The following is a 21,150-nucleotide window of genomic DNA, read 5'->3' as shown; positions in this document are numbered from 1 at the left end:
GGAAAATGGCTTTAATTAATCTGGTGGTGTTGGTTTGGCTAAGAACCACCCCCCACTCCTTCCAAGGGGCTTCAGGAGATCTTGACTTTGCCCATCGGCAAAGATAACCCATAAGATTGCATGACGAGCGTGAAGATTGTTGTGGTTTATCTGAGAAGGAGTCACTAGGATTAAGGAGTTTGAGACCTCTTTGTACAGAGATCAGCAATGCCAGGCTATACCGGCAGTCAGCCCCCTTGAAAAGAAGAAAAGAAGGTGATTTTAGGAAAAGACTCCAACTGTTGGGCTGCACAAGAGATGTGTTGCAGTGGAGGAGAGAATGGATGAACTCTAGATGTTCCATGCTCCTCTTAAGGCAACACTGAGCAGGGAACCCTTTTCCATCAATTCAGAAAACATTTATCTCAGATATTCAGTCAGATAAACAGGCAGATTGGAACAGGAGAACCAGAAGAAACCACAGATGTGGTCAGCAGCAGTTGTCATATGCTGAGAGGAGTGTGAGGCTTGCAAGGCACCCGGGTGGTGTCTGGGGGATGGCTCTGGGCATCTGACACCCTTGGGCTGTGTGTGTGTAGGGGTGAAGGTGGCAGGGCTCAGGAGAGAAGCTGGCACCAGCTGGGTGGTGCCCAAGAAAACTCAGCCTTCAGTGAAGGGCTTGACCCTGTTCCCCTCAGCCTTTTCCTAGGAAAGCAGGCAAGATTTAGGGTGGGTGGATGATCTGCAAAAGGGCAAGGACACCACACTGAGAGGTGAACAATGTTTTTTTATTTAGCCTGGCACCTTATCACTAATGGTGTCCTCCAGGTAGTGATACTGGACCCCACACTGTTCCACACAGAGCATGGAATGGTTTGGGTTGGAAGAGACCTTAAAGGCCATCCCCTTCCACTCCCTGCTACGTGCAGGGACACCTTCCACTACCCCAGGGTGCTCCAAGCCCTGTCCAGCCTGGCCTTGGACACTTCCAGGGATCCAGGGGCAGCCACAGCTTCTCTGGTAACCTGTGCCAGGACCTCACCATCTTCTGATGAATCTCAGATTGCAAGCACTCCAAACTGGGTGGTGACAGAGACATGTCCGACCTCTTGGAGAGAGCTGAACAGACTGGGAGAGTGGGCTGGCAAGAACAGGGCAAAATTCAATAAAACCAGTGCCAAATTCTGTACCTGGGATGACATTTCAAGAGAGACCTGTATATATTCTACCCCTGCCAGGAAGCCTTAATCTGAGCCATCATCTCTGGTAAGGCCAATGTTTTGTTTTGATAAAGACATCACAAATATTTTTTTTTTTTCCCTGAGAATTGTGAGGTTTAGACTAAAGTATCAGGGATTATGGTAGATGATGAGTTAGAATGGACAGTTGGAACAGCAGTTACTCCCACAAGAAAATGGGATGTGGGTGACAGGTGAAGGACATTTCATATTAAAAATCTTACCTCCCCATTCAAGAAGCAGTAGAGAACAGCAACAACAAAACCCTAGGGAAATGGGAGAGAGAGAAAAAAAAGTAATTCAAATCCTGAAGAAATAACAGAAAATAGCTGGAGTGTAAAAATAAAAAAAAAAAAAAAAAACAAAAAAACAACATACACATAAATGAGCAGAGACACACTCTGAAAGCTGTGCATGCAAAATAGTTATAAAGAGCAGAGGTTTGGTTCTAAGGAAAGCTGAATTCAGAGTATAATCACCTGGAAGGATCCCAGTCCCAACTCAAACACCAGCCTCTCCCTCTTACTGACATTCTCAGGAGAAAAGGCAAACACCGTGTAGTGAATTCCAAACAAAGGGATCAGCAGCAGGGTGGAGCGAGCCAGTCTCCTGTCACAACAGAGGGAAAGAACTTTAATGCAGCCTTGCAATTAGCAACCTGCACTTTCATTAAAGAAGAAAGCACAGAAAATATTTTGCTGACAGACTTTTGGGAAATACGTACACGGCATAATTATACAAACAAATATGCAATATTCCTATTTGTTCCCAAAGCCTGTTTGCACACACACTGCAGTTTGCTCCCCCTTCTTCACACTGCTACAGTAATGGCACATTAATTATGCTTAATGCTCACTGCTGCTATTTGAATTTGCATTAGTAGAAGCAGGAATTTTCTCCTACCATGCCAAAAAATGGGGGGAATTTTGCTAAGGGATTCAGACTGCTACTATGGTACAATTATAAACCTCTCACCCAATTGCTTAATCCCAGTGAAGTGTTTGAAATCACTTCTTTTTTTTTATTTCTATGTGTGTGTTTGTGAATGTGTTTCTGCACAGAAAAAAAAAAAAATTCCAAAACAACCACACAAACAAAGCTATAAAACCAACAGCCATACAAATAAAAGTTAACCCCCCTGCATGTTCTTGTACTCACAACTATACCTGAAGGTTTGATTTTGGTCTCAGTTTATACAGTTGGAAACCTAAGTGCAATTCCACTGTTGAACTATTTCACTGCTTCATAATAAAGAAGTTTCAGAGGGAAATTAAGCTTAGAAGATATAAACAAAAGGGCTGGAAATAAATAGTTTACATGTGATCACTTTACTGGTGAAATTGCCCCAAAGCAGGGGCCAGCAAAGACTTGTGCATTGTGCATGTTTTGGTGAGTGTCACTGTCTGATTGGGCAGCAAAAAAAAAAAAGAGCAAAGAGAAAGAAAATGTTCTGAGAACAAGGTAAGTGCTTTATTACAAAGTGACCTAAAAAAAACCTCCAGGACATTTTCAGAGGGGAGGAATATAATTGATTATGTCCAGGTAAGTGAAGAGGGAAGATGGATGACAAAGGAAGGCAAAAAGCTGTAGAGATTTTTCACACAGTTGCATATTTGTTCAAACTCAAATGTCCCCTCTACTTTTATCTATTTGGTACATTGCAGACAGATTTGAATGTGCTAAGTCATGCTCAGTGATAACCCAAAATGATGTGTTTGTTTTAGAAGATTTAATTAACATGCTTTCAAGAGGTTTGTGAGCACAATTATCTCCAGTAGTGATCTGGGAATGGGACATAAGTGCAGTGCTGGTGTCCCCCAGTCAGACTTTGAGCCCCAATGGGGATAAATTCATCCCAGCTCTTGCCTGGAGACTGCACTAAGCACACCTGAGCCATAAATCTGATGAACACTAAACCTCAGATCTTGGTGGAAGACCCCACAAAACAGAGAACACTCTTCTTGTGGGTTATATAATTAGATATTGTCCAAAATCTTTTGAAAAGAGAGGAACAACCTTGGAACAGGGCGATGAAGAGCATTCAGAGTGTCCAGCTTTGATGATCTCTAAAAAAAGTAATCTATACAGGAGTGAGCCAGTGTAAAAGAGCTTTTGGAGTCCTTCCTAGTCCCTTTTCTCCATGGACATGCAATCAGGTTAATAAAAAGGAACAGAAACTTTGAGGAAGAGATTAAAGAATAATCTTAGCTCTGTAAAAAAGGGATGTAAAGAATATAAGTCATGGAATTAAAAGAAGAAACAAGTTAAAGACAATAAACTGGACAAAAAAATATAATCTCTCCATATTTTCTATCATTTATATTCAGACTTAATGACAACGACAACAAAAGGATAAATGTTGTTTTGATCTAAAAGTCAGAATAGAATTGTCTATTAATATGTTCTGTCTCACTGCACTCTTGGGAGATTAATTCAGGGGAAGATGCAGAGGGAGTTTTTTTTTATTGTCAGTTTTCTGGCATTAATAATACCTGATTAATCACACAATTAGTTTGTAGGATCTGGAAATGTAATGCCATCATCAATTTATTTGAGGTGTTGTCTTCAATATTGTCATAAAAGTGAGGAAGAAAACACATTAAATAGCATATTCAGAAGTTTATAGATTATTAAGATAAATAAAGAGGTAAAGAAGACTTTAATGATAAGAAAAGCCTTGAGAGACATTAATGCCGGTATGGATGATGATAAATTGCTTTTTTTTAAGAACATTGGGAAAACAGAAGACTAAAGGCTCGTCCTGTGAGATGTATAAGTTTATGTGTAACAGGGAATGAAAATCTTAAAGGATACAGTGGAATTCTCAGGCAAAGATATTAATCCTCTTTTCTTCCCCCACTCTTTCAGACAGGCAAGAAACTCGGGGGGTGGGGGGGTGGATCTAGAAGTCCTGAGGACAATAATTGTTCAGGTGGCTGTCTGGAAGATAATGTTCTCCACAATGTCTAGCAAATCACATTCCCACAGGGAGAGGAAAGTCTTAAGGTTACTTTTTTCAAAAAAAAAAAAAGCAATTTGAATATCAATTTTTGTTGAGGCTGACATTCTGTTTTCTAGCTGTTATTTTCCTTAAAATCACTTCAAACATGAGACTTTCTTCAGTAGCATGGCTACGTATGTGGACTTTCCATTAAGTGTTAGTACAAACAAATAATGGTGTCCTCTGTTCTCCCTCACTCCTCTATGGAGTAATGAAATTAGAACTTTATGCTAAAAGAAACACTAATTAGGAACATTGTCTAATTTGACCAGTATTTGAAAGAATCATGCCTTTATTTTTCCATTGCACATCCACATTTATTAAGGAGATTGCTGAAGTCTCAACTTCTGAACCTTTTTGAGAGAAAAAATCAAAAAAGAAACAAAAGTCTTGAAACCATAGACTTTGAAGGAATATTATATTGTTGTTTTGCCATTACTCCTGCCTCTCTAAAATAAGAGAATTGCCCAGTTTAAAAGCTGTCCTAAGTGAAATATACTTTGATCAAATATAAACTTTTGCAATGAAGACATCAAGGTGTGTAGTCCTGAAAAGTAACATTCACCTCACTGAGGTTTGGACATACATAGCTTAGATATTGATAATGAAATTATTTTAAAATTGTCTCGAAAGTCAATTCAGAGAAAAATACACTTTTAAAACATAATTCTTGTGTGCTACAGATATCTTTTTAACAAGAGGTGGCTTCTGTTGTAAACCCTGTGGGTATTGAGTACATCTATTTATGTATATATTGATTAACTTAATGCTGTGACATATCTGCAATGATGACATCTATTTTTTGTTAAATTAAATGCAGACCTAAATTCCCTTTATTGTCTATGAAGAAGAAGAATCACTGACACAAAAGGACAAATCCTCTGCCCCTAAGGAAATTCTTATCACATCCTAAATCTATCCATTGACCTCAAAGGCAACCTGGACCTAGTTTGTCACACAAATTTCTGCCCTGTAGATTTGTGAGGTTTAGATTAGAGGAACCCAATTTATCTGCCCAAAGGTTCATTCATCATCTCTGTGATAAAGCTGTGCAAAAAAGAATCGTGACATTTTTTCAAATTGAAGGATAAAGAGCAAACCACAAAGGCACAGGATGTCATTAGTAATGAAATGCTCGACACAGCTCATGTTTAATAAACTGAAGGATCTATTTTATCACAAAATGCTGAACATATTAAAGTGATTTTCAGGAACCTCAGTAATCTCCCTGACAGATCTTCTCCATAATTTAATTAGGTCTGCAGCATCACTTCCAAAACACCAGAGGTAACACCTGAATAATTCCAGATTTTTAATTATCCCATGCATAAACCACATCTTCAGACCAAGGACTTGAAAAACAGGGAAGCTTACCAAGACTTTCATACTGCAACAGACACAAAAAACATAGGTTTAAATACCTCCTGTTTAGGCTGAACTCTTCTTGCCCTTGACTAGGTAGAGGATTTCACCTTAGAGAGTTATCAGTCTCCCATCTTCTAGAAATTTAATGTAAAATTTAGTTCTCTGCATAGGCCCAACAGGATGTCTGTGCTGCATCAGGATGTCCATTAGGCAGTGAAGTTTATATTTCAAACTATCTCCTCCAAAACCTAACTCCCAGTTTTACCTAACTGTTCTTAGTCTTCTGCTGCTCTCTGTGTAGAAGATGGAGCTGCTCCTTTTTGTCTTCTCTATCTGCTTTTGCATGGTTCCAGTCTGTTGACTGAATATTTTTCAGCATCTTCATAGTTCTATTTCTTAAATACCTCAAAGATATATGGAATCACACAGAAAATTAACTTTCATTTTTTTTTTCTAGCTATAAAAATAACCATATATGCAGTTAAGTTACAAACCAATATTTTTTTCCTTAATGGTGTTGAAGATAACTACTAAATATTCTTTAGCAAAATCCTGGAGTATTGGATCTGTGTGACAGGACACCACAGAGAATGTTGATTCCCACTTATAAACTACTGTGAAATTCAAGAGACAGATCATCAAAAAACATATTACAGATGTCTGAAATTGCACCTCATCTAAACAAAATGAAAGAATGACCTTGGAGCTCTTTCCCAACCTTAATGATTCAATGAATCTGTGAAAATCTGTGGGCTTCTTGTGCAAGGAGCAAGGAGTCAGATGGACTATAGGATAGTGATTAATTCCCACAGCTCTTGACTGAATGACTTTTATTCACTTTTCTGGATGCCTCATTCTATATTTGATGATATTAGACAATATTGGACTGAACTTGATGATCTTGGAGGTCTTTTCCAACTCAGTGATTCTATGATTTTCTAACTTCTGATGGACACAATTAATTTTGATATTAGATCAACTTTAGCCTTTCCTCACCCCTGGGTATTTATTGAGTTAACTTCACTCAGTTCAATGGACAAAAGATGTTTTATACCCACTGAGGGTCTGATTGACTCAAGCTCACCCAGTTTTTCTAGGAAACTTTCAGGTGGAACATTTTGTCTCAGTATGAAGGTGCTCACCTCTTTGCTGTACAATAAAGAGCAGCTATTAATTCTGTACAGACATTACCCAAAACCATAAATAGCATCAACCATAATTACTAAAAAAAAAAAAAAAAATTAAAACAACCTTAAAATCGTCGATCGTGGCGCATCGGCAAAAGCACAGAACAAGAACAAAGAAAAAATTCTACATGCAACAAGAACTAAATGAATGCTTTGCTCTCTGGTTACTTCCCCTCTGCTCTCATCCACTCATTTAACTGCAACATGCGTCATACACACACAGTAATGTCACAGGAGTGCGTACACTTACAGGGTAATGGTTGATAGTTCTGACATCTTGCAAGAGTGCTGGTTAGCCCTCTTAGGCTTACAGTAGCATTTCTGAACGCAGCTGCTAAATATGACAAGATTAGCATTTTTTTCAGCATATCGTGAACAGGCCAAGGTAGGTCACTTTCAACACATTTCATGAGACACGTCACAAAGATGGAAAGCAGACACAACAGAATGGAGTCACAGCACAAACCAGCTGCTTGACTGAAGCAGAAATTAAGAGATTAAATAAAAATTAAAGTGCACTGGCTGTTGCTGGCCGTTGCGATGTGCTGATTCACGGACAAACCAAAACTCAAACACCCTGAGGGCAGGCGGGTAGCGCTAACGCATCCAAAATACACAGGACCTGCTCGGTCTGGTTTTGTACGGGGGGTCACAGAACAATAGATTACATGAAAGTTGACTGCATGCTCATGGAGAACAATCAGAGAGTAACATAAACTCGTAGGATGGGGATCAACCTAAGGTTAATTGGATCAGGTGTTCCTCATTTTCGTTGTAGTGTGGATCCCTTATTTTTAACAAAGAGTTCTAGTAAGGACACCAAAGCTGGTTTTCCATCTTCCTTGGTGAGAGGGAGGGAGCTCAGTATGGAATCTGAATGTCTGCCTGGTAATTTTGGAGGTACCACTTCTTTTTTGTCACACACACTATAAGACAGTGTGCTCCTCAAAGCAGCAGCTCATACACCGTGGAGAAGGACTTTGAACCCTGCATGTTGGATTCTAGGAACAGAGAACAAAATAGTTCCTTTCCAACCAGCCAGGAGGGGCTCATTTAAATCAGTCAACCAGAAGGGTAGTCTGAAACATAGAGGCATTTGGAGGGATCCTAGAAGAGATTTTATATCTGGGCTGAAAGACATGAAAATTGAAAATAGAGATTTCTTGTCATCTTTCAAGGGGAGAATTCTTGTTTTGTTTTCAACACGTGGTTGTTTTCAGCATTCACCTCAGGAGAGGCTGGATGTTTACAGTACAGATGTGTAAGCAAAATGGACATCCTTAGGACCCTGAGAATCATGAGAATAAACAGCTGAGAGAGAAATACACATTTATTGGCCAGGTACATCTGACCTATTTTAGCTGTCCACTGTAGGATGGGATGAACACCAAACACCACTGAGTACCCTGACTAAATCTCCATTAATATAAAGGGTAATAAAAGTTGATTTTTAAAGCAATTGCTTTCAAGGCAAACATTTAAGTTTGTTCAAACAAACACAACTCTGTTTCTGTTATACAGTCTAAGAACTGTGTTCATAACTCATGGAATTGATAATCTGAACAGTAAATCAGGATGAATTGAAAACATAAATTTCCCCCTACTTTTAACTCCTTTAAGTCAATCCCCATTACTGGAGTTATATTTTGCTTCCTTTTGGATAATTAAAGCCTGATAACTGCATTGTTATTAAATATTACAGTATAAGAGCTGGAAAGAACACAGTCTTGGGGCATGGACACATCCAGCACATGGATATAGTAACTGTGTCTCAACTCATAAAATGAATTTCATTTTTTGGATGTTGCTGAGGAAGTAAACATGCAAATGACTGCTCCTTTTACATTAGAATTTCTGTGCTAGATTTTTGCACCACCTGATTTTCACAGAGCTGAGTTGGGATTACTTGTCTGCTTAGACTGATCAAAAATGAGCAAGGACATTTTAGGGATAGCTCCATTTTATTGTGACTGAGGTTTTCAGAAGTGACTATGGATTTTGAGTGCCACTCATTTTTTTGATCACTTGATCTGAAACACATTTCTCAGACCAATTTTTACCACAAGAGGGCTGCTCAGCCTGTGTTGAAAAGAAGCACTTACGAGGCATATTAGGGTATAGAACCTGAAAAGGAAACATCTAAAAATCAATAATCACTTTGAAAAGTCTTAGCCATGGGTTGTTGTATAGTTTGAGGTCTTCGATGAGATACTTAATGTTGCCATGGCAATCTAGAAATTAATTCCCATCCATGTTTCCTTTACTGCTTATGCCCTGTTTCATTTGACGGGGATTGATTTTTTAATAGGTTTCCCTGGTGAATAGACCTGACATGACAGCTCTTGGTATTTACTAGAATTATTGAAAAAAACCAGACCTGATTTTGAAAATATTATCTACGGATTAACTGCTGCTCCACACCCAGTGAGAGGACATTGACACACAGATTTGTGATGGAAGACAATGCTAGTACTTCTTAGGAAAACCTTAATATTTTAGTGCTGTTAGCACTTATTTTCTGCCATTTCTAATTTCAGTAGAGTCACCTCTCTGATTTTAGATGATGTAAAGTGCCCCAGGTCTTTAGAGCACAGAATTTATAGACACTTTCTTTCCTTTCTCCCTCCCCTTTTATTTTGCAAACTTTATTTGTTATCAAAGTACAGACATTGGTGGAAGGAAAGGGAGAAAGAGAGAAGGGACAGAGGAGGCAGGAACCAGAAAAAAGAAATATTAAGGAGGAGATAACCAGACAAATATAAGAAAATGAATTAAAATGAGAGCATGGCTATGAAAACACTGCATGAATCAGGGCAGGATCCTCAGACCTCTGTAGGCACACAGAGAACGGAATCGGTCACATCTAACTCTACGTGCCAAAGACAGGTTCCAAACTGAACTATCACCTTGAACTCACTCAGGGAAAGAACAGGGACTTCCAGGCTGAGCTGGCCTGTGTGACAGAGACATCTAAGCCACAGGGGATGCTCTGTCTGATGGAGGTGCCCTGGTGTCCCCGAGTGACCATAGACGACGACTGGACTGCTCAGATTGAGCACGAGACTTTAGACAGCTAAAGGCAAACAAGCTGAGTCTCACCGCAAGTGTCCTGGGCAGGGACTGCAGCTGCATCTGGGAGGAAGAGGGAGGGTGCTAGGGTGGAAGGGGAAAGAAAAAGTTAAACACTCCTGGGGTGAAATGAGAGATGGATGATGTGGCTGAAGGCCACTGGACACCTGGACATCTCAATGCAAATGAGAGAGAACACAAATCTGAGGCAAAAGGAGTTGTAATTCAATTCTAGATGTCTCAGAGGTGCTTAAGAGGAGGGAAACGAGCATGCTGATCCAGGGGAAGGAGGTTATGTTGCATTATCCAAGTGCATCCATCATGAAAATGGTCAGGGTTCTGAATTTAAGTCGCTACCAACACACGGGGAATGATGAGGTTTGTGCCTTGTCTCTGAATGTGCTGAAGGGGAATCCTTTGGGAAATGCAGTAAAGGTAGACCTTGATTCATGCAAATTAAAACTGCTCCCTGTGAAGAGTCTTTGTGCGTCCTGCTTGAGTAATTCTATGTAACCTCACCATGAGTAGGATTGGCAGCTGTGTAGTAGCAGGAGAAGGAATGCAGCAACAAACCAATGAAATAAAGCATTGAAAATACAGTAGAAAGTTAACCAAAGTGGGAGTAGAGAGATTGCATGGGAGAGAAAGGAGAAAATTGAAAAGTGGATCCCTATAATATATTATTTATCTCACACACCCGCTTCCACTCAGCTGATACTTCTCTAGGCTGGGAGACATCTTCTCCTTGCTGGTCAGGAGCTGAAGATTCCCTGAAGCTGCACTTATTTGCCTTCAAAACACCAACTACATTTACAAACTCCACGCCCTTACACAGATCAGATGGAGCAGTTTGGAAAACAGAACTTGTTCTGTGAGCAACAAACAGATTCTACAATTCCATCCCACTGCAGTGGCTGCAGCTCTGACCCACTCTGTGCAGGCAGAGCCATTCACGCTCCCATCCAGACAAAATAAGCCCAGGTGCTCCTCAGCAAATTTGTCTTTTAATTGTATCTTGTCTAATTTTTTTTAGCTGCATGCCTTTCTCCTTGCCACCCCATGCTAGCTTGGCAGTGACTGGTGATAAACAGGCCATAAAGTGAGATTTACCTGACCTATTTTAAACTTGTTTAAAGTTAAATAAGCTGTACGAAAGGATTTTCTTCTCTGGACTGGGCAGGTCTCTACTGACTGTGGAAGTAGCCCTGCAGGATTGTTTTGTTAAACTGGGTATAATCCCTGCTGTCTTGCTAAATTACAACAAATATTGTGCTCTTCATGAAAAAAAAAAAAAAAAAAAAAAAGAAACTGTGACTCTAGCCTTTAATGGAAAACAAATCCCAAATTCTTGATACCTAGAGTTCTACTTTTCCTTGCTAATGCCACCAAAATAAGAAGCTGAAGCTGAATGACTGCTCACAGATTAACATTGTGATTAAAAACAAACGCTTAACAAACATGAATTTGGTCTGGAACCTTTTGTCCAGTAAATCTGACCCTTGAGTAGATATGATCTTGAAGATGAAACTGAATGGTCAAAGAGAGCCAAAAATCCTATCTGCAGTGCTCATTCTTGGCTTTTCTAACTTCTACAGAATGGACGTAAAAAGAAGGAGGACACCATTGCTATACTTGGAGTTAAATAATGAAGAGATTAAGCCTAATATTTGCCTGTGCTCTAGAGAATAAAGCTGGTAGCAGAGAGCAGAATTCTTCCAACAAAAACAACTGTAGCTTCAGTGTTCTGTGTCCTGATTCTTCCCCTGCATTAATTCTGGAGCTCCTGTTTTCCCAAGCTGGGTTATTGTCTCTGAGTGCAGAGCACAAATCCAAGTCATGCACTGTGGAATAATTCTGTTGGAGGTGCAGTAACATCACTGAGGTGCAGCAGACAATAGAATTAGAAATTAGAATAATGTTCAATGAGAAAAATATACCATGCCAAATGAGATTCTTACATAAATTAACATTTTGAATAATTTACTGTTTCAAAAGAAGAATGTACATATCCAAATCCAGGCATAAATATCTGAGAATGGGATTTAGCTCATTGTCCTTCAAAGAAAGCAAATGAGCAAAGCCCACAGAGTGTTTATTGTCCCGGGCTGACACAAGAAGTGGATTTTCAAGCATTACAGACAGTTTTTGGCTCCTGTCAGCTGGCAGAGCTCAGCATCACTATAACTACACTGGGTGTATATAATTGGCAGCTCTGAAGCTTCAGTTACACTGTTTTGACTCACCTGCCTTACATGTTTTACAAAATCCCTGCAGGTCCACGGTACAACCCATCTCTACAACTCTTCTTCATGGAAAAAGAGAGCACTGCCTTTGTTAAAAAAGCCTGGGCCTGCAGACGCTTAATCAGCTGAACAAATCCAGTGTTTTCTTTGGAAATATAAAGAGGGATTACAGCTTGGAATTCCCTCAGTAATGATACAGGTGGGACTAAGACTGTGATATGAACCTTACACGTGGTCCTATCTTGAGGTAGTTTGCATTTGTTTCAACAACCTTCATTGAGACTTCTTTCTGTATTAAGCCTCTGTAGCCTGGTGGCCTTTGAGGATGTTCTTTTACTCTCCAAGGCAGGCAGAGTTTGTTCTTAGAAACCTGATTACCTGCTTTGCACCACACAGTTCCTTTGACACACAGTGTTAGTCACAAGGTCCTCACAAGAAATATTTCTTTCCAGATTAAAAAAACCATCTGCATTGGGACAGCACCATCTTCCTTGTCCCCTCCCTACCTCAGGCTGTGTACTTGCTTGGAGTACATCCTAAAAATTCTCCAGATGTAAAACTAACCCCACTGGATGTGAAACAATGCCAGCTGCTGAAGTTAGACACAAGAATTCAATGACAAGGAGAAACAGAGACACTGAAGGGAAAGTAAATTCCTGTTGTCCTCATATGATAGAGGCAAAAGTGTGAATGGTGGGAAAAACTAAGTGGAAGAGCATGGTTGCTGGTGGGCCTTGAGCCTTGGTATAAATTGAAAGCACGTTCAGGATCAGAGATGTCAGAATTATTCCCCATTGCCTGAAGTCTCACATTAACTGCTGCATGACCAGTTGCTTCAGCTCCACCTTCACCTTTACATTAAGTAACTGATTCAAAGAATCAGAGGTGCAAACTGATTTGGGGTCAAAGGAAAATTCAGATCTATCCCTTTCAGTCTAACAGTGCAATTAAACCAGCAAACTTAGACGTGAGCAATGCATGAGGAAAAGGACAAACAGCCAGAATGGTCTACTTTAGATATTCCCAAGTTAATGCTCAATTTGAAACTCCTAGAAATTTTTCTGATTCTCCAAACCCATTATTTTTCCCAGGATCTAAGCAAGCTGCTCTGATGAAAGATCCTGCACCCAAATCCGTGGCCAATTCAAAAAGTTGAGTGGCCTTGGGCACTGGATATTCCCTATCCTGCTGATCTCCATGACAACTGAAGCATATCAGTACACATCAAAATTAAGTTTTTCACTCTGACCAAGTGCAGTGACTTCATAACCACATTTGAGATCCATTCTGCAATTTCTTCCTGAAAGTTGCATTAATTTTGCTAATCAGGAAGCTCCAGCATGTGGCAAAATTTACAAGGTTACAGCAAATTTAGTGAAGGGCAGCCACTCTCCCTTTAAAATATGAAGCTTTTATATTGTGCACATTGCTAAAGTATTTGTGGCCTTTTAAGCAGCAAGGCTGGAACAATTTTAGATCTCTAAATTGTTTCAGATAGCACATGCATGGGCAAAATCCTATATTTACACAGGCACCCTACAGATGCAAGCCAAGGGCTTTGTGGACAAACCCCTCTGGCTTGAGCCTCTGGGTGTTCTGAGTTCTGTTCCACACCAGTTATGGCAATCAAGCCATGATGGCTTTGGTAGTGTTTTCGAAAAATGTTTATATCTGAAATTTTCAGATACATGGTGCTAACATTTCAATGGGAACTCACAAAACACTGTTTAGCCTTTTTTTGGTGGCTCGAACTCTGTGGAAACAGGGCTGTTAGGGCTAATCCAACCCTTGATAGAACTGTGGAGAGTGCAGCAAGCTTTGCTCTGTTTTCTTAAAAAAATATATATAAATAAAGAGAATTGCAGTGTTGGATAAAACCTGGCATTATTCTCTCCCTCACTAACCTGCACACCTCCTTGATCTTTCAAGAGATGGAGCATCTTTTAGTGGCTTCTCTTCTAATGCAAAATTGTTCTTATTCAGTTCACGGCTTGCTCTTGTGACAAATGGGGGGACAAAAGTCTATGCTTTGCTCTTTTAGGATGCAACTTGTGTACAAACAACTTTGTTCTTTAAGGCTGCCACAGATCATGAAGCCAAGGAGAAATTTTAAGTCATCATTAGAGAATTCTTACATGTGAAACCCATGCAGATTTCAAAATCTCATGAGTTCACCAACAACAAAAATCACCATTGTATCCTTTTGTCTGTCTGTATATCCATTTAAACCATAAATTTTCCCATGAAAATGCCTTACAGCCACAGAAATAGTGTTTAAAGACAAAGTCAGCCTATTTTTCAGTACTACTGCAAGAGGAAAAAGGACAGGAGTCAGCCTCCACCACACAAACACCACCTGTGCAGGCCAAGGCCTTGCACCCTAAAATCTGCCTTCTAAAGATTTCCAAATTACAGAAGCAGAACCCTTTTTTGTGTTTCATTCATCTCAGGTGGTGTTGTAACAACAAGAAATAAGATTTGTGATCCATGATTTCAAAATCAGATCCTGCCAAAGCTCTGGTCAGGTGCTTGTATATGATTGGAAATGGAATGGAATTTCCTTTACAAATATTGATTTGCTCTTTTGGAATATTCCTCTGGCTGGTGGCCCATGAGATAACAAAACCCCTTTCCAGACAGAAATAGTTTTAGGTCTAATCTCATCATTTAAATAAGAATGTAAAGGATGTACTGGATGATAGGACAGTGTTCAGGTTGGGAAAGTAGATTTGACAACCAAAAATTCACCTTTCTGTCCTTGCTACAGGCACCTGAGGGATTTAGGTGCATTTTACCCTCAGTTGTTCAATAGCAATAACACCTCCCAGGAACACTATAATGACACTAAATATTCTGTGCTGTTTGATTTTCCAGCAACTGAAGCCACAGATAGGTAATCAAAGCAGAATAGGGTTTTTGATTATTTTATCTGAAAATAAATAAATCCCTGTTAATTACACTCATGCTAATTATGGTACATAGCCTGCATGATCTTACATTCCTAATGAGTACACTCAGATTTTTTCCAATCCCTACCTGAAAAGAATGGCACAAATCAACACCCCCAACCTTTCCACCCAAAACTTCCAAAGTAAAAAACAACAACAACAAAAAAAAATCAAACCAGCACCCAAAGTAATAATTTGCCTTGGGCAATGCACATGAAAAGTATAGTAGTGAATGAGCACATTTTTTCTACAACTTAAAAAAAAGAAATTAAGAACTAGTGTCGATCAAAGCAGCAAGTATCTACTTCCCTGGCACTCCTTAGAAATGAGCACTAGGTCCTTGCTGATCATGCACTGACATCAAATGACCATCATCTGTGTTCCCCAGTGTATTTTCCTGTGGTGGAAAAGGATTAACTCAAGGACACGAGTTCCTTTTGTTGCTGGGTTGTTGGATGTCCCAGCACCCAGCTGGCAGTACCTGGGGGTCAGAAATTGCAGTGCCCTCCTAGAGAACACACTGTCCATCCAACATCTGCCACTTGCTTGCCAAAAAATCAGCCTTTTGGCGCCAAGACCCTGTCAATAATTACCAACTCGGAGCACTTGCAGCAAGACAAAGCGGTAGCACAATGAATCACTGCGTGTCCAGTGACTTTGGAGGTGAATTTTAGAGGAGTGTTGTTTACCAAAACATCTGGGTTACAACATTGCTTTTGCTGCCCTAAACCCTCTAGGTTGCACCATAGGTAAAATCATACCTACCTATGATATATGCCATGATTCTCCTTTCTTTCCAGCAAGATGCTGATTGGAGGAATGACGTAGACCTGAATTAGCTAGATATATATGTGGGGTTTATTTTCTTTTCATTGAGCTTTCAACATGTGATACAAAATTTATGAAGAATCTGTCAAAGCAAAAGCAGAAACAAGCTTCCCCCTCCCAAATTATACCAGTCGTGATAAACTGGAAATCATAATAAAATGAAAAGAAGATTTTTTTTTTCAGTTATATGTGCTTGATACTTCAAAATGAATGAGAAAACAAAGATTTGATGGAAATGTGTGGGTATTTTTAATCTTAAGGGTTATTCCAGCATGCATCTACATCATGCACCCACTAAATATAGTGGTGTTTTATGGTAGTGATGCTGATGATTTTCTCTCAAGAGTGAATATTTCAGCAATGCAACAATGCTTGTGAAAATAACAGTGTGAATTTTAACTTTGTGTAGGCATTTCTGTAGAAAGATTTTTTTTTTTTTTTTTTTTTTTTTTTTTTTTCCTAGGAGGGTGATATACTCTCTCTACAACAACTTGACCAAAACGAGGATGTCTGAAAAGAGATTCTGACATACCAGGTTACACACTGTTGGCTGGATTTTTCATGGTAAAAAGAGTGAAGTCTTGCCAGATCAGTTTATTATCCATTTCCTAAAATTCCAAGGAAGAAACTGATAGATGAAAAATCCAAGCAAATAATGTGGGCCTGATGGGCTGCTCTGTGTGCTGAACCAGCCACTGTAGGGTTGTGAATATGTTTGCAGTCCCCAGGACTGTGAGATCCCATTTAATTCACGGACTCCTGATGTGGTGCTCCTTGGCTCTCAGCATATGGGGTAACTATCCCTAAATAATCTGCTACTTCTGATGCCTCAGGTTTTATCTTTTATATTTTTCAGATTCTGTGCTGCTTTAGTGTGTGGGTCTCAGCTTCATATCAGGGGATGGTGAGCTCTCTGCACAGAGCAGGGAGACAAAACAATTCCTTCTCCAGCTGGGCACCAAGGACAAATGATCCAAACCTCAGGCCCAGGAGCACAAACAACGTGGGCTGGAGAGAGAAAAACAAGCAGGATGGGACTGCATGGGCTAAAGCTGGAATTGGACAATGAACTCCAATCTGCACATGGAGCAGAGCTGATCACAGTGAGAGCCCCTGGGAGCGGTCGTGCATTTTGGGAGCATTTTGGTTCATCTTGGGTGCAGCCCTGGCTGGGCTCTTGTGCTGCCTAAGGTGGATCCATGGAGGCCTTTTAATAAATCCTTACTTTATTCTTTAACTCCATCTAGTCTCTGTTTTATGTCAGCCTTCACTGTTATTTACAAATGGCAATTGAAAATTACTAAAAATCAGGGGCTTCTTTCTGTTTAAAATCACGTTAATTAATTTATAACTGGTTGGAAAATACAGGCACCAATGCAAGACATGTTAGTTTGTTCTGTGGCATTAAATAGGACACGCCACAAGGGGGAATGGCTTCCAATGGAAAGACAGTATGTTTAGACTGGATATTAGGAAGAAATTATTTACTCTGAGAGAGGTGAGGCCCTGGCACAGGGTGCCCAGAGAAGCTGTCGCTGCCCCTGGATCCCTGGAAGTGCCCAAGGCCAGGTTGGACAGGGCTTGGAGCAACCTGGGATAGTGGAAGGTGTCCCTGCCCATGGCAGGGTGGTGCACTGGATGATTTTAAGGCCTCTTTCAACCCAAACCATTTTATGTCTGTAATCATGGGACATTACTGCTGTTTATTTCACCAGCTGAGGTGAGAAACCTGCCTGAACTTTGTTAATAGCTGTCTTAATTACTCTAAGAATACGATCAATAGCTCTTTATGCTTCCCCACCTCCTGGGGATCTCAGAACTTGTCCCTCAGATAAAAATCTATTCCATTTGCATTACTGATCTTGCTTTGGTTCAATGCTTAATTTGGCAGAATTATTCAGGGGGACTGACACAAGATTAACTGAAACCAGACATGTTTCAAGAAAAAAATCTTAACATCTTTGGCACTCCTCACACTAAAAAGTAACTCATGGTTATGGTGACTATTGGGAGGAAGTGTGAAAGTTTCTTAGAAAAATAACTCAAAATAATAATAGAATTAAAATGATCGTTAAAGGGGTGTCTTCTATGTCTTTTTTTAATTCCTACCTCAGCTGCTTAGACATTTTGATGAATCTGTATTTTAGAGATCCCCAATATTTTCAGCAGTAAAGAGGAGTTCCTCTCGAAAACATCAGTGAAAAAAAGATGGAGTGATTGCTTTCCCAGAACCTGGTGGGATTTTGGGGTCTCAGCAGCATGCAGGCAGCTCCAAGGGAAACTAAAAGCATGAGGTAAGGCTGGGGAGGCATGAGACTGGTGATGAATGACTGAATATACAAGTGGATAAAATGGAAGTTTATAACCACCGAAGTTTATAACCACTTGGCCACTCCAGGAAAATTGTGAGGAATTAGCAACGTGTTTCCAAGTTTTTGTCAGCCTAAAGGCAAAGGCTGTTGCACACAATGATCAGGTTGTTTGGAGAGGAAGTCTAGATTTTTTTTTTTTTATGGGAGTAAAGCCCCGGTAATGCACGGCAAATGATACAAATGATTGTTTGATTTATTTTAAGGTAAATAAATTCTCCAGTGGCCACACTGCATTAATTAAGCCTCAGTTCCCCTGCAGCGCTCTCTTCTGCCATGGTCCTGTCATAGCTCCCAGCCAACTTCTCCAGTGGGAGATTTTAATAATGATTGCACAGTGGTAGCAATATAGGATTAATCTTTGAATTTAAGCCCATCCCCGGGGCTTTAAAAATCAAATACAGGCTTAAGTGCTTTGCAGAATCATCACCACAGTGTCTATGAAGTAGAAGAGGTAGATTTTTCTAACAAAAATAGTCATTACAAGGACTTGAACCTAAACATGTATCAAATACATAAAAAAATAAATCCTGCTCAAAGTCAGTAGCCAAGTTTTTGGGGTCTTTTTTTTTTTTTTTTTTTTTTTGTGATGATGGAAGTACCAAATATCAGATGTCTAAAGGGTTATTCCAAAAAATGGAAGACTGATATTAGAATAAATCTCAATCCCTGCTGCAGATCCATGTGGTATTACCTTCAGAAACAGGCTGAAAACCCTTCCTCAACCTCATCGTTCCTCACCTACTAAAGGGAAAGTGCTTAAAGATGTTCTGGAATAAAGATCTGGATGAGGAATTTGGTCTGATGGAATGATGCTACAATAGGTTTAAACAGCAAAATAGAACATGGAAAATGCTTAATATGAGCCACAGTCTAAATGTGAGATATTTCAATATGGTGACAAAACCAGATTATGATCTATTGTCTTCCTTCCTTACAAGCTCCCTTTTTGCAGGGTTTGTGTGCACAAATATTGATTCTGTCTGGTGTATATCTGCACAGAATTATCAATTTCAGTCCTTTTTATCGTCCCTGTGTGAACTTTGCTGCTGTCAAATCTGTTTGGATAAACAACACTCCACTCCAAAACACATACATCAATGCGAGATCGATTTATACACACCCGGTTATAAAAGTTGCAAAAAAACATGAGAAAAAAATAATGGCAGCGAATGGAACAGAAAATATGATGTTTTCTCTTGGTTTTGGTGGCTAACTATACACATAGGAAAAACACCAGCAAAACCCAGTCACCATATTTATCCAAGATGACAAGGGATGTTTGATAATCCAGTTAAATCTTTGGAATCTGTGGCATGCTTTGCTTCATATGTGAGATGTGCAGCAGACACCCAACATGCACTTAAAAATTCAGATTCAAAATGAGCTCTGCATATCTCAGGTGTTAATTAAAATCTAAGAACTCAGGGTTGGCTTCCCAGCAGAACATCCATGGGAAGCCTCATGCAAGACCTAGGCAGACCATGCACAAGTTAACCTAGTCACTAAGTCTCATCCTCAGTTGTATGTTAGAGGTAAATCCGCCCACTGAATCAATTTAAAGCATTATTTCTGGCTGTGGAAACATAGTTTAGACCAAGATGAAAGGGGCAGTGCTTTCAGTGTGGATGTCTGGCTACAGACATGAGAATTGATGCAGAAAATATTATTATTTAATACTAATCTAAACTAGATAACAAGGGGTGGGGAAAGAAAAATAGGCAGCTGGAGGATATATTTTTCTCTGAAAATTGTCATTTAGATGGATGACATCATTATACTATGATTGTGGTTACTTAGGGTGAAACTAAGCCCTGGGTAATTGTATTTGCTACCAAATAAGCATCTCTTGCTTTACTTTTATTTAAGGTGTTCATAGCTTGCCTATTTTCATCAGGAATTTACTACTAAATTAAATAGTCCTACCTGTGTCTATGTGTGCAAGAAAACACTCAAGCTCACAAAAAAAATCCCAAAACCAAATGTGTGTGGTGTTTAGGCCAACACCAGATGTGCTGCCCCATAACCTAGTTATTCCAGAGGATTTTATAATTTTTATATGGAGAATGACTGCATGAACAAAAAAATATAATGACAACCACCTCAACTGGACAACCTCTGCCCTCTTATGAGGTGGAAGCTAATAAAAAGGATTCCATCTTACAAAACCATATAAGTCACCAAGCTGCAAACATCTACAGGAAAATTTTAGGATTAATGTGCATTTTAAAACAATTTTAAATGTGTGTGTGTGAAATGTTTGGCTTAAGTGGAATGTATTCAAGTTTACACAAAACATGGACACATGCATGTCTAGGGGATCTGCCTACAATATAATTCAGCCTAAAGTTAATTAAACATTTTCACCAAATCTCATTGATTTCACTGAACTTTGAACCATGTCCTGGAAGTTATGAAGCACAGCAAAGCATCCCATGAGGATAACAATTTTTATACCATTATGTTAATTTTCAGATAACTGACATGTAAAAACATTAGATTTGGGTTGGGTTTGGTTTTAATGTTGTATTTATGCTTATTTAATGGACCTTTTAAAGAAATGTGAAAGCTGGCATTAAAATGCACTTACACAGCTGATGGATTGAAAAATTTAAGTCAACCAAAATAATTTACAAGGCCTTTCAACTCTTTTCAAAAATCAACCTAATTCAGCTGTGGTTTCTTTTTTACTTTGTGGGTTTTTCCTATGTGTATATCAGTAATTTAAACTGATTACTGCTTTATTTGTACTTACAAGTAAATGCTGGATTCATTGCCCCCGATGTCAGGTGACTGGAGTTTCTGCACAAGTATCACAATTATGCCAATAAAAAGCACAAAGTTTATCTGGGGGAAAGGAAAAAAAGGAAAAAAATTGTGACAATGACATACTTTTACAAAGCATGAAAATGAGACATTCCCA

General features: G+C 39.4%; 1 protein-coding gene across 10 annotated transcripts in view; it reads right to left on the bottom strand.

The window, feature by feature from the left end:
* The window catches only part of ADCYAP1R1 (ADCYAP receptor type I), a 111,590-nt gene that overhangs the window by 1,662 nt on the left and 88,778 nt on the right, over positions 1 to 21,150 (bottom strand). For 2 of the 10 annotated variants that reach the window (XM_068175712.1, XM_068175728.1), the window contains exons 12-16: positions 20,983 to 21,074; positions 9,870 to 9,923; positions 7,021 to 7,104; positions 1,697 to 1,826; positions 1,442 to 1,483 (exon numbers count right to left, since the gene is read on the bottom strand). In XM_068175712.1, the coding sequence (XP_068031813.1) occupies positions 1,442 to 1,483; positions 1,697 to 1,826; positions 7,021 to 7,104; positions 9,870 to 9,923; positions 20,983 to 21,074 (402 nt within the window). Of the gene's footprint in view, positions 1 to 1,441; positions 1,484 to 1,696; positions 1,827 to 7,020; positions 7,105 to 9,869; positions 9,924 to 15,795; positions 15,838 to 20,982; positions 21,075 to 21,150 lie in introns of all 10 variants that reach the window. The other 8 variants (XM_068175736.1, XM_068175750.1, XM_068175743.1 and 5 more) reach the window with 5 other exon arrangements.

Source organism: Anomalospiza imberbis, chromosome 1, assembly GCF_031753505.1.
Source record: "Anomalospiza imberbis isolate Cuckoo-Finch-1a 21T00152 chromosome 1, ASM3175350v1, whole genome shotgun sequence".
NCBI lineage: Eukaryota > Metazoa > Chordata > Aves > Passeriformes > Viduidae > Anomalospiza > Anomalospiza imberbis.
Note: the sequence above shows the minus strand (reverse complement) of the source record. Positions and strands in the feature narration are given on the sequence as shown.